At 45.3% G+C, this 13,401-nt stretch overlaps 1 protein-coding gene across 1 annotated transcript; it reads left to right on the plus strand.

Moving 5' to 3' along the window:
• The first annotated feature begins 323 nt into the window (after window positions 1–323).
• Window positions 324–10,754, plus strand: MCL1 (MCL1 apoptosis regulator, BCL2 family member). Its single transcript, XM_024765776.1, has 3 exons — window positions 324–1,096; window positions 1,456–1,703; window positions 2,390–10,754. Exons 1-3 carry the CDS (start codon window positions 406–408, stop codon window positions 2,504–2,506), a joined length of 1,056 nt encoding a protein of 351 aa, XP_024621544.1. The 5' UTR covers window positions 324–405; the 3' UTR covers window positions 2,507–10,754.
• Window positions 10,755–13,401: the final 2,647 nt, after the last annotated feature.

Here is a 13,401-nt window from a genome sequence, read left to right on the forward strand (position 1 = left end):
ACAGCAGGGGCTCGCAAATCAGGGTTCAGGGAAGCCCAGAGAGAGCCATTACTAGCAGGCCCAGGTGAGCGCGCGGCAAGAGAGCGTACCCACCAGCCCAAGCGCCTGAGCCGCCGTCACGTAACCGGCCGCGAGAGGCTCCGGAGAGCCGGAAGCCCCGCCCTGCCCCAGGCCCCGCCCCTGCCCTAACCCGCTGGTTAGGTGTCGTGCGCAACCCTCCGGAAGATTCCGCCCTTTTCACCAATTAAGGATACAATTTTTTTTTAAGAGTTGCTGACGCCATTGCGTAGGACTGGGCCCTAAAACCGTGATCTAGGCGCTCTCTCCCAGTCGTTACTTCCGCTCTTCAAGATAGCTGCAGGGGTCTTCCCCATTTTTCTCAGTAGGCGGCGGCGGCGGTTTGAGATGTTCGGCCTCAAGAGAAACGCAGTGATCGGACTCAACCTCTACTGTGGGGGGGCCGGATTGGGACCGGATAGTGGCAGCGGCGCCTCCGCTCCGGGAAGGCGACTTTTGGCTGCAGGAAAGGAGGCCACGGCCGGGCGAGAGGTAGGGGGAGGGGAAGCCGGCGAGGTGATTGGCGGAAGCGCCGGCCCGAGCCCCCCAGCCACTCTCGCGCCCGACGCCCGGAGGGTCGCGCGGCCCTCGCCCATTGGCGCCGAGGGCCCCGACGTCACCGCGACCCCCGCCAGGCTGCTGTTCTTCGCGCCCACCCGCCGCGCCTCGCCGCCCGAAGAGATGGAATCCTCGGTCTCCGACGCCATCATGTCGCCCGAAGAGGAGCTGGACGGGTGCGAGCCGGAGCCTCTAGGGAAGCGGCCGTCCGTCCTGCCTTTGCTGGAATTGGTCGGCGAGGCCAGTAACAGCCCGGGCAAGGACGGCTCACTCCCCTCGACGCCGCCCCCAGCAGAGGAGGAGGAGGACGAGTTGTACCGGCAGTCCCTGGAGATTATCTCTCGATACCTCCGGGAGCAGGCAACCGGCACCAAGGACGCGAAGCCACTGGGCGGGTCTGGGGCCGCCAGCCGGAAAGCGTTAGAGACCCTGCGACGGGTCGGGGACGGTGTGCAACGGAACCACGAGACGGCCTTCCAAGGTAAGGGGGTTATTCGCGAAGGCCGCGCTCTTTTTTCAGGTCTCTGGACTCACCCACCTTTGGTGGGTGGAAACCGAAATGAGTCAGTGTTGAAACGAGTCAGAGTTGAAACGACTCTCATCCTATTTCTGAAACCAGGATATTCTGGCCGTGAGTCATTGTTTCCACCCACTTGATTCTTTTGGAAATGGCAGCTCTGCTCAAAGCCCGGAAAGGGTGGGATGTCAATTTTCAAGTGGGATCAGCCTGAGTTCTATAGAGCCCGAATAGCGATTTCCCCCGCCGTGGGTGGGCAGGCGAATCGTGTCCTGGTTTAGACAAAGAGGCCGTGAGAACCTGCATGCTTTTCTTCCTCTCAGGCATGCTTCGGAAACTGGACATCAAAAACGAAGACGATGTCAAATCTTTGTCTCGAGTGATGGTCCATGTTTTCAGTGACGGAGTAACAAACTGGGGCAGGATTGTGACTCTCATTTCTTTTGGTGCCTTTGTGGCCAAACACTTGAAGAGTATAAACCAAGAAAGCTGCATCGAACCATTAGCAGAAAGCATCACAGATGTTCTCGTAAGGACAAAACGAGACTGGCTAGTCAAACAAAGAGGCTGGGTAAGTTTGTTTTAAGGTTGAGGAGGGGACTTGGAGTGGAAATGAAATGGAGGATTTTATAGAGAAAGAGGGGATAGCTAAAGGTTTTTAAGATGCACAACTCGGTTTTCAAGGCTCTAACTTTGGACCTCTGGTTGCTTGATGTTGATTTAAGTAGTTGGTCCTTAGAGATGGTATGACTGTCTTGAATTGTTGTATCAAAAATCCTGGGTTTGGGGCTTCCCTGGTGGCGCAGTGGTTGAGAGTCCGCCTGGCGATGCAGGGGATGCGGGTTCGTGCCCCGGTCCGGGAAGATCCACATGCCGCGGAGCGGCTGGGCCCGTGAGCCATGGCCGCTGAGCCTGCGCGTCCAGAGCCTGTGCTGCGCAACGGGAGAAACCACAACAGTGAGAGGCCCGTGTACTGCAAAAAAAAAAAAAAAAAATCTTGGTTTTCTGTAGGCTGTTTTACTGGTTAAGAAATAAGAATCACCTGGGCGTGATAGCAAATACATTTTTGAGCGTGCCCCACCTCCCTTTTAATTGCATAATGTGTCTTCTTTGCAGTCTGGGGGTAAATAATAATTGGTTCGTCATTGCGTTTGGGGGGGAAACCTTAGATATTTTAATTTATCTTTTCTTTGTAAATAGTGTTTTTAAGCCAGTAGAAGCCCATACTTGAAACTGTGCTTTTTGTTTGTTTTCTAGGATGGGTTTGTGGACTTCTTCCATGTAGAGGACCTAGAAGGCGGCATCAGAAATGTGCTGCTGGCTTTTGCAGGTGTTGCCGGAGTAGGAGCTGGTTTGGCGTATCTAATAAGATAGCCTTTTAAGTGCAATAATTGACTCTTAACCAACTCCAGCCACCAAAACCACATATGCTTGCTGTGAAATCAGATGTATTTATGAAGTTGGACTTCAAGCTGTGCAGGCCATAACCTCCAGGAGTTCTACTCTAGCAACGGAGAAAAGCAAGCGGCAGGAGGCTTATGGCTAACAGGAATAAATACATGGGAAAAGTAGTCCCTCTTGAAGAGTCACTGTCTGAAAGAAGTGAAAGAAGCAGAATTCAGTTTCAGCAACAGGCAAACTTTGGGAGGCCACGGAGGAGGACTTTTAGATTTAGTGAAGACGGTAGGGTGGAGAGACTTTAATTACCTTGCCTAGAACAGGAAAGTGGCCAGTAGCCAGGCTAGTCATAGAGTTCATTAAATATGCCCACTGAATCCATTAACTTCTATAGTGTTAAAATAGAAGCACTAACAATGCCAGCGTCATGTGTAAAATGGATTTTAAGCTACAAGTAATAGAACCTATGACTAGAAGCCTCAACACTGTACAACAGAGTGTGAAGGGAAGCTTTATCCTCTATAATTAGCTTTCCTAGATGTGCTTCTTGAATAGAAAGTCCAATGCTCAGGATGTTTATACCTGTTCTACTTTGGCTTGGTTTGAGTGATTCCTAGTTTATTAGCCTAGTGTCATGGCCAAGAATACTTGACTTAAGGCTCAATTACAAATCTGGAATATTCTGTTTTTAAGACAAAAACTTGTAATCGTCTGTAAAAATTGTATATATTTTTACAGAACATCTGTTGGAAATGTAAAGGGAGAAAAGTCTGAAATTACATTAGTTTTTTCATACCCTTTTGAGATTTACAACTTCTGTAGTTAGGAACCTGTTTCTTATAGCTTTTTCTATTCTAAATTTTGTGCTAGTCAGTTCTAGATTGTATACAGAACCAGCTGATGTAATTGTATGCAACCTGGTTGTAGTACAACAATTCTGATTCATAACTATGCAGGCTTTAATTTTCCTATCTGATTTTGGTAAGTATTTTTTAAATACCTGTTTGGGGGTTTTTTGTTTTTTTTTTTAACCTGGGGCTGAGAAATTGAGGAATGGAAATTAATCCTTTCACTTTGTTACATGTGGGTTTTCAATAATTGAGTCAAGGTTTTAAGGATTTATTGGGGGGGCGGGGCACACAGGCTGATGACTTAGAAATAATGGGCTCTGATTGGGCAACTACTCATTTGAGTTCCTTCCATTTGTCTTAATTTAACTGGTGAAATTTTAACTGAGTTCATGAGCTCATCTTCAAAGCTTTTGCTGAAAGATTTTCAGCTGTTCCAAATGGGACTTATTAGGAGTATGTATAAAAAGCACATTGGGTGGATGAGAGACATTTGATCCCTTGTTAATAAATTGTACAATGATGGCTTGGAAAAGCAGGCTATAGTCTAACCATGGTGCTATTACTAGGCTTGCTTGTTAAACACAGGTCTAAGCCTAGTGAGTTAATAAAACGAATACTTATTTCATTTCTATTAATGATTCTCAAACTTTGTTTCAAATTTTTGCATTGGCATCTCTATGGACTTCAGACTTGATGTTTTATCAGACTTACTGTTTATTTCGTATCCTTCCTTGAAATATTTGCTGCTTGTTCGGCTCCCTCTACAGATATTTATAGTTCCTACAAATTTACCTTGCCATCCCTGAACTCTTACTAGCCCTTTTAGTTTTTGGCACTAGGAAACTAAGTGACCGCCCAAGGAGTCCACAGACCTTCATCCTTCTTGAATTTTATCCTTAGGAGGTGGCAGTACAATGGGTGCTGACAGTAACAGTGATGAGGTGAGAAGAGTCCCTTTTCCTTGGACTAGTATCTTATTGGTTGTTGCTTAATCCTGTCTTTGGGGAGAAATTTTCAAAATCCCCTTAGGGATTTTCAGAGGAGGGGATGATATCTTAGGTGACTTTCTCTAGGTTCTTTTGCATTTGAATATGCTCTCTTAAAATTACAGAAATTGATGGGCTCTGTTAAAGCTCAGAGTTATATAAAAGCTACTAGTAAACTGGAGAAAACTTTTATAGTGGAACCAGGGTCATTTTGAAACCTTCAGCTTCTGAATGTGACCTTTAGTATGTGGACTCCAGACAAAAATAGGCATGAATAAAATGACTAAGAATGTAATTAGGGAACAATTGCCCTGCCTGCCCATCTCCAAGCCTTAAGGTCATCTAGCTAGAGCTATTTTTATCTGTGTATTTATCATTCTTGATCATAAACCACTTATTTATATCATGTCTATCTCTAAGGACCTAAAAGCACTTTATATAGTTAATTTTAAGATCTAGTTAAGGTGACTAAAAAGGCCTGTCTCCCCATAGCCAGTTGTGGAAATAAGCACAGAGCTGTAGATTGATGGAGTTTAGGGGCCCCACTTCCCAATTTACTAGGTGTGACTGCTGAAATGTAGATGAGAATTTTCAGTTGCTATTTTGGGTCAGAGGCTGTGAGGGCTTAGGGAGCCCAAGTGCTTCGGGGCAGGGTGGGTGATTCTGTAGGGAGAAGAGGCACATGTTTTAAGTGCTGACTAGCTGCATAGTTCAGGCAAATCTTCCAAAATGGAAAGGGAGGGGCTGCCTGGAAAGATGGCTCTTTCAGCAACTTCTGTCTGTCTGATGCTTCTCTCAGGGAAAACCCTGCAGTCCTCTAGTGTCGTCTATGTACATTCTGTTGGGGGTGAACACCTTGGTTCTGGTTAAAACAGCTAATGCTGTTGACATCTGTGCCAGGAAGGGTTAGGACCAACTACAAACTAATGTGGGCTGTAAAATGTAGTGTGTTCCCCTAACTTCCTGTTTTTCCTGAGACGAAAATAATAAATCTTTTATTCAAATGCAAGGTGTGGTACGGGTGTTTTCTAATCAATGCCTGTTTTCCTTCCCCCTCTTAGGCAAGCATCTGAGGGAAGTCAGCTGAACAAACAGGTATAGGTGAATTAACCAGCAAAAGCCCCATAAAACTGATTTGCCTTAGAGCAAAGGTCAGTTCCATTCAGAATAACCCCTTCTTTCATTCAAATTAGAGCTATTGGGCTTTTTTAAAAATATTTTTTTGGCCACGCCGCATGGCATGTGGGAACTTAGTTCCCTGACCAGGAATCAAACCCGCACCCCCTGCATTGGAAGCGCAGTCTTCACTGGACCAGCAGGGAAGTCCCGGGCTTTTAATTACATGTATTACTGTTGTACTTTGGAGTAGTTAAAAAGTACAGCAGTATATTTTAATACAAAAATCATAATCCCCATCCCCATTTCTTTTAGTCACCAAATGTTGGTATAACTTGGGGGTAAGAGGGTTTACTACAGCAGTTATTGTATCTCCCTATCTCACTCAACCTTTTGAGGTGAGTAAAGGAGCTAGAAGAATTAACACCCAAAGTTAAGTTTCCATAAGGTTGTTGGTACTAATCTTTAAGTGCCTTTCCCCTTTCCTCCCAAAAAGGAGGTGAGAATAAGCAAGTCAATTTCAGAAGCCCTATCCTGTATTTATTTTCAGCTACCTTGAAAGGGAGCGGAATCACCATGGAAATGTGCAAATATGAGGTTTGCATATTGGTTTTAAGCCCTGAGCACCAAATGCTGATCATGCAAACAGGATTCTGTGCTTTTCCCCCTTCAGGTTTTGTGCATTTCTGTTTGGCAGCCCCTCTTTTTCTGGAGCCTAACTACCAGAAGATGGCAGTTTTTTCTCATTACAAAGAAAGCTGTTTTGTACAAATGAACTCCCGAACAGGTGTGCAGGGAGAGTAGCACAGGACATGAGCGCCCAAATCATGGTCAGAGTCAAGTTCTGCTGTGCAAATACTATTGCTCCCATTGCTCTGTTGTGATGTGAAGCTATTTCTGTGGCAATATTCCTTAGTTTAATACCTTAAAAACTTGGGTCAAATGGTAACCAGTAACATGAGTCACTGAGGGAGTCAAAATAATCAACACTTCCCCTCATTTGACACAACCAGACTTTTTCTTTCAGTTCCTGTTTTGCTACTTTAGTGCTAGCTCTTGCTTCAGACTGTTTCAGAACATTTTTCTTAAAGCAGTTGTGACAGCTGGAGGGTTTTACAAAAGTTAAAGTGAAATAATTTGTACAACTGGTGTGTAGCACGCTCCAGCCAGATGCCCAGAGCACAGGCCATTAATTCCTGGAGTTCAAGATGATCAGCTAAGTCTGTCTTAATTTATCCTAGTTCTTTTTGGCCCCACTTTTTCAATGATTACAGAGCTTTGTCTTCTGGAACCCTCCCACACTCTTTAAAGGCTTCTCAGTTTCAAGATTTGAAAGCTTAACTCTGTCCCTCTTCTTTAGTTTCAAAGTTGTTACAGTGTTATCTTAGTTATGTGAAGCATGTGGAAAGTTGGGAGTTGGGAATCTGCCTGCAGGCAGATGTAACAGACCTCTCAGGGAATTCTGTGTTCTTTACTAATGATTCTTGTGAGGTTAAAAAAAAAAAATAGGGCAGGCTTTTGTTCCCACGCTATACCTGGTCTTTCTTTTGCAGTTCCTTTCTTTACCTGCATAGAATAATAGTTCTTGACTGTTGGGAAATGGGTTTGGGCCAAGAATACTACTCTCGATTTTACCCCTTCCAAGTATCCATTTCCATGGCTTGTCTCTGCCATTGGGTTTCTGTATTCTTACCCACTTTGCCTTCTCTTCTCTTCTCTTCCCCTGTTCAGGGGTTACTTTATTAAGAATGTTTCAATACTTCAATGAACTGGGACATTTAATGAGCTCAAGGCAGCCAAATGTTGGTTGAGTTTCTTCATTTGTCCATTACCTGGCAGATGACTGCTTACTATGCACCATGCACTTTTGGATGCTGGAGTTATGAAAAGACTAATTCTTACCCTCAATGCAATCAAAAAAGACTAGGGTGGAGTGGGAGGTTGGGGTTAGCAGATGTAAGCTTTTATGTATAGAATGGAAAAAAACAACCACCAGGGAACACTCAAACATGACAACTAAATGCAGGGTGATCTTTGATTGGATTCTGGATGAAAAAAGCTATAAAGGACTTGGGAACAATTGGGAAAATTTTAATATGGGCAATATGTTAGTACTCTATCAATGTTAAATTTCTTGAGTGTGTTAATTATATTGTGGTTATATAAGAAAATGTCCTCGTTTTTAGGAAATACATCTGAAGGATTTATGCATAACAAATCCATGGAAAGAAAGCAATTGTAGCACAAAGTTAAAACTCACAGTCTAGTAGGAGTGATAACAGACAAAAATAATTAGGATACAGTACACAAAATAATAAAGATATTATAGGACAAGGGGTGGGACAAAGCAGGGTGACAACTTCTGGAAGTAGAAGGTGGTCAAGAAGGCTTCAAAATAAACATTTGAGGTTGGACCTTAACATGAGTAGGAAACATGCACAAAAGCATGGAGCTGAGAAAGAACCTCTGGTGGGGGGGTAGGAGAAGGGGGAGATGTGTAGATAATCTTTTTTCTTCTCATTTCATCTTCCCTCCCTGCCTTCCTTCCCCTTCACCATACATGGCCAGTGAAGGTAGTATCTCTTCAGTTTATTCCATTTAGGGCCTTATATAAAAGTATTGGAAAACACTGGTAGGAAAAAAAAGATGTCTCTTTGGTCGTAGAAGTCTGAATTTGGTATAAATACAGCTGGGTGGACTGTGTTTATTTGGGAAGTAAAGAAGATAGACTGTATTGGCCGTTTCCTCTGTCTTGTTAAAGTGGTAGCCCTGAACACACACAACTTAAGGATCATAGCCATCACTGGATCCTGGTGTAGGAGCTGGCATTGGCAGACCTGCTTTGAATAAAGATGTCTTAAGAGCATCACCTAAGTTCGCTCACACATCTCACCAGCCGTCTTCACCCACCCAAGTTCACATAGTCAGGGAAAGGAACCAGGTTTTTGAACATGGACCCGAGACTGCTATGCTCTCTGCAGAACAGAATTTAATAAAGAACAGCCCCCAAAAGTTATTTAACTGGACCCTAAGATACTGAATGATGGCTCCACTCTCCCTAATCCTGTTCCCGTGGGAGACGCAGTTACAGCTATTCGCATCCTGGTTCAAAAAACTAGTTTGCTCTGACTGCCCAGACTTCCCCACAGGCTGCATTCTTGCCCATGAGCTCATTGTTTTGGCTTCTCTGCCTGTATAAGTCCACAGACAGGGCCCGAAGTCTCAGTCCCAGCCCCCTAGCTAGCTGGGGCTGCATTCCATTCAGAATTTCACCACCCCCACTTGGTCTCCCCTCCCCCCACCCTCTGCGGTCACATGTGTATGTTTATTGACGTTATTCTGGAACAAGGTGTGCGGGACGGGGGACAGGGGCGGCGGGAAAGAGCCAAGGAAGCAGACAAGGAAAAGAGTATTTAACTGTTGGGTTTCTACCTGAATTAGATGAGTTTTCTACTTTATTTTGATTAAGAAACGCCTTCAATTCTGTGCCCCTAAAAACAGTTCGTTTTCTAGTCTAATAGGAGGAGCTGGTTTCAGAAATTTTACTACACATTTCGTAGACACCCCTACAGGGCTGGTATGACTCAGGTGTTCAGATTTGGGGGGGGGGAGGTAGGGGTTTTCCCTAAGAAACATTGGTTTCATAAACATTTTATTCCTGAATCTCTATGCCCAGATATTTCATGCATTCCATCCTCAGTTCACACCTCTATTCCTGAGGTTGCCTGGAGTGGTTCCCACCCATCTCTAGACCCTGAACGACCAGATCTAAGGTAAGGTGGGGCCCACTTTGGCCGAAGCGCTATGGGAAGGGCATTTTGCTTACTTTGTAAAGCTTTGGGTTAATACTGTATGCCCAGTGTACACCTTTCCTGTCTCTCCTCTTCATCATACAAAAAAAAAAAAAAAAACCCAAAAAACGAAACTGCAGACTGTGACTGTGGGAGGTGATTTTTTCATTTCTCAGAAATCCTCCGTGAGGCAAAGTAGAGAAACAGAAAGAGGGAAACAACTTCGTGTCGAAATGAAATGAGGTTGTCTGTGTGTGTGTTTTGAAATGAGGTGGCTTGTTTTCAGCTTTAAGGAACAACAGCTGTACAGAGGAGCTTGGTAATGGTGGGGGAGTAGTTGGTTACCTGCTTCTTTGCCTCTTTCTCTCCCTTCAAAGTTTGATAGTTGGGGTCAGGTCTGAAACAGGATAGACGTTCTGTATCTTCCTTTCCCCCCTCATGAAGCATGATGGATAGATATGTCAATCCATCACGGTACTATTGAGTGAAAGAAAACCTCTAATACAAAAGAAGGATTTGATAAGCAGTCCCAGAAATAGGTTATTTTAAAAAGAAATGCAGCTGCATTGCTTTGAAGTCCGGAACATATTAATACACAACTTTGATAAAGTTTGTTCTAGGGAAAAAAGCTGTGACTCAATTAGTAATATATAAGCTTATGTTTGTATGACAGTGTATGTACCTTACACAAAGACCATGTATATTTATTCTAATTATTTCCTGGGGCCTAAACACTGAATATATTTGAAAGGATTTTTAATTCCTTGAAACTGTGAGTTGAAAAATGAAATTTAGACAGGATTTTCCTAAAATGCAGAGAAGTCATGAAAGACGTTTGAAAACAACAAAAACACTTGATCCCATCCAACTTCCAGATCACTGTGGCCCAAAGAACTCAGTATTTTGATAAAGGGTGCTCTGTGGGAATGAAATGGAATAGCAGATCAAAGGAATTAGAATTTAAAAAGTTAAAAGACTAGACTTAATTTTCTCCCCTGTAAACTGGATTTAATTGTCTTCCCCCATCTTATTATTGAGAAGATTCAAAGAGAGAATATATACAAATGCTTTACCTTAAAGCACTAAACAAAGTGCTTTAAGGAATTTCGGGAAACGTCCCTTAAGGATTTACTGTATCAGCCATGTCCAAGTCATTGAATTCCCAGGGAGAAACCACTAAGAAGCCGATGTCAATAGATAGGATGTTGAATTAAAAGGGTCTACAGCTGTATTTGAGGCAGAGGGGACACAACAGGACTTTCCACGGCTGGGCATTGTGGGAGTTAACCAGATGGAAGAAATCCCAGGGGTAAGTAAACTCCCTGCCAGCCAAATCTGCCCTATTGCCTGTTTCTGTATGGCTCAAAAGCTAAGAATGGTTTTTGCATTTTTAAATGGTTGAAAAAAGATATTTGGTGACACGTTAAAGTTATGTGAAATTAAGATTTCAGTGTCATAAATAAAGTTTGGTTGGAACACAGCCATGCCCATTTGTTTACAAATTGTGTAGGGCTGCTTCTGTGCTACAGCAGTAGTCAAGTAGTTGCAACAGAGATTCTATGCCCTGCAAAGCCGAAAATATTTACGGCTGGTCCTTAAGAGAAAAAGGTTGCGCACTCCTCTGCTAGAGCTAAAAAAGCGTCTTATGATGTCATGAAAGAGGCAGGCAACCAAGAATCAGTAGTAGGTGAGGGGAGGGAGGAAGAGATGAAAGAGGGGGTCTGGTTCCAGAGCAGATTAACTCTGCCCCTCCCATCAAGGGCAGGGCCTCTTGCCTTTTAGCCTAGGGATCCCAGGGACACACACAGTCTTCTTTTTATGAGCAACCCCACCCTCTCACCCCTAGTTTCTTTTCCTCCTCACTCAAAATTCTGTAGAGCTGTCTCTTAAAAAGATTCAGGCAAGGCTCAGAGGGGTACAACACACACACATACATCCTAACCCCAACCTGGGACATTGCTGAAATTGAACCCATCTCTCCTCTAATACTGAAGTTCTTTCCCAGGACATTCAAAGACAGCTGTCTGGTGCTCGCTGAGAAAGTGCTCTGATCTGGTTCCTAGCCATCCCTGCACCTCCCCTTCAGCTGGTGTGGCTGATTGGTTTCCTAGCATCTGACTGCTATGGCTCATGGATACCTTGTTTTGGACTAATTTTGCACATTCCTCCCTCCAATCCTTTCTACCTTCTGACCTCAGCCATGAAACACCCCCCTCTAGAGCATCCCCCAATCTCCAGGGTCAAGGAGCCCAAAGTCAGATTGAAGATTTGCGCTGTCTAGTTTGGTTAACCCAAACTGTTTCTCTCTCTTGTTGACTGACTTAGTCTTAGGTACTTTCCAGAGGCTTTCTACTTCCTGTAGAAGGTGCCTCTCACCCTTTAAAGCAGACATATCTTCATCATCTGCCTGTGACAGATAAGCCCCCTCTGCTCTAACTTCCCCACCCACCTGACTCCCAGAACCAGAGATGATGGATTTGAGGGATGCTGGTCGGAGAGAGGGTGGGAATGCAGGAACCCATGCCCCCACTCCACCTCCAAACTATTGAGGTACTCTTTAGCATGATTCCCCATGCTTCAAGGAGAGGAGAGGTCTCTGATTCAGTTTGCTCTGGTGGGGGAAGGGTGTTAAGTTCAAATGAAGTCTCTGTAAAACTGGGGAGAAGGGGAAACAGGAAATGAAAGAGGATCTGGTTGGAGAGAATCTGGAAGGGACCTTCTCCTTGCATTTTGTTCTCACTCTCATCCCTCTGCCCTCCTGCCGCCCTCCAGGTCTATCTAGATCCTCCCCTAAAGGGCTCCTGAGGGAGGGTATCTTCAGGTTGAGACACTCATGCTGTAGGTCAGCAACTGGGGCCCTGTGCTCTGCTTCACTCCTAGTTAACCACAGAGGTTGAATCTGGATGAGTGAAGAGTGTGGGTCTGGTCTCCTCAGACTCACCCCTGCAGCTGTGAGCACCTGCTTGCAGGGAGGCCCCTGGTTGGGGAAGTATAGAAGCTAAATTTAGTCTGAAGGCTGAAGCTTAATTGGGTGGGTAATTACCCTGGGGAAACTGGGAGGGGGGAGGGGAGAGGAATTCTGACCCAGCTGAACTGAGACCTCACAAGTTCACCCCTAAGTCCACTGACACAGAACCACAATCCCCTTCCCCCAGCAAACACCGAGAAACGAGAAGCCCTAGCAATTTGCTGGCCTTCTGCATGCTTGATCTCTCTTGTGCACATCAAGATTGTTCCTATCACCACCCCACCCCCACCTCAATTCTCAGGGGTCCAGTTCCTCTGAGTTCTTCCCTAAATTCCACCCAAGGCACCAAACCTAAGGGCCCCTCCAGCACATCTCCCTGACCTTGGGTTGCAGCTTCCTCTCTCCCAGCCCTCCAGAGGGTTTCGGAGGTCATCAAAGAGGCATCTGGCCACACTACTCGCCTCTAATGGGCCAGGAAAAGGGGTGCTTGGGGTCAGGTTTCCCTTCCTGAAGACTTTCACATTGACACCCCCCTCCCCAATACTTCCCTCAGTGACCAGAGAAAAGAATCCTTAGGGGCTGCACTGAATCCTAGCTTTAAAATGAGGTGAAAGGGGGCAACTCCCCAGATGAAAGCCCACACATCCTGAGCAGTCAGAGGCTGGAGGCTATGAGGGAGCTGGGGGCTATCAGAAAGGGAAGGGTTTGTTGTGAAGCAGAAACTAACACACCATTGTAAAGCAATTATACTCCAATAAAGATGTTTAAAAAATTAAAAAATGTTAAAATGTATCTTAAAAAAAAAAAAAGAAAGAGAAGGGAGTTACTGAAGCTGGGGGAGCCCTTAGAGGGGCTGTGGCTGCATTCCCCACCTGTGATTGGTTCTCAGGCTCAGGCCAAACTCCAAACCTGCCCGGCAACAGCCCAGAGGCCTAAAGAGGGAGGAGGAACTTCGGGGAAGTCAGCTGAGCTGGGGCCACCGCCCAGCCTTCAGCTTCCAGGAATCACTGGGAGGGCCCCAGCTATTCACCACACCCCTCCCTCGGTCTCAGGGCTCCGCCTTAAGCCCTCAGTATCTACAGGGCGAGCTCAGGTCCCACTTCCCTGATTCCCTCCCCCCCCCCCCCCCCCCCCCCCTCCTCCCCCCCCCTGCTTCACC

Source organism: Neophocaena asiaeorientalis, unplaced genomic scaffold (assembly GCF_003031525.2).
Source record: "Neophocaena asiaeorientalis asiaeorientalis breed wild unplaced genomic scaffold, Neophocaena_asiaeorientalis_V1.1 scaffold474, whole genome shotgun sequence".
NCBI lineage: Eukaryota > Metazoa > Chordata > Mammalia > Artiodactyla > Phocoenidae > Neophocaena > Neophocaena asiaeorientalis.

Bases quoted from the DNA above. Each gene is read 5' to 3' on its own strand.
- MCL1 (XM_024765776.1), top strand. From the start codon at position 406: ATGTTCGGCCTCAAGAGAAACGCAGTGATCGGACTCAACCTCTACTGT. The intron at 1,097-1,455 runs GTAAGGGGGTTA...TCTTCCTCTCAG, and splicing joins CCACGAGACGGCCTTCCAAG to GCATGCTTCGGAAACTGGAC. The intron at 1,704-2,389 runs GTAAGTTTGTTT...TTTGTTTTCTAG, and splicing joins TAGTCAAACAAAGAGGCTGG to GATGGGTTTGTGGACTTCTT.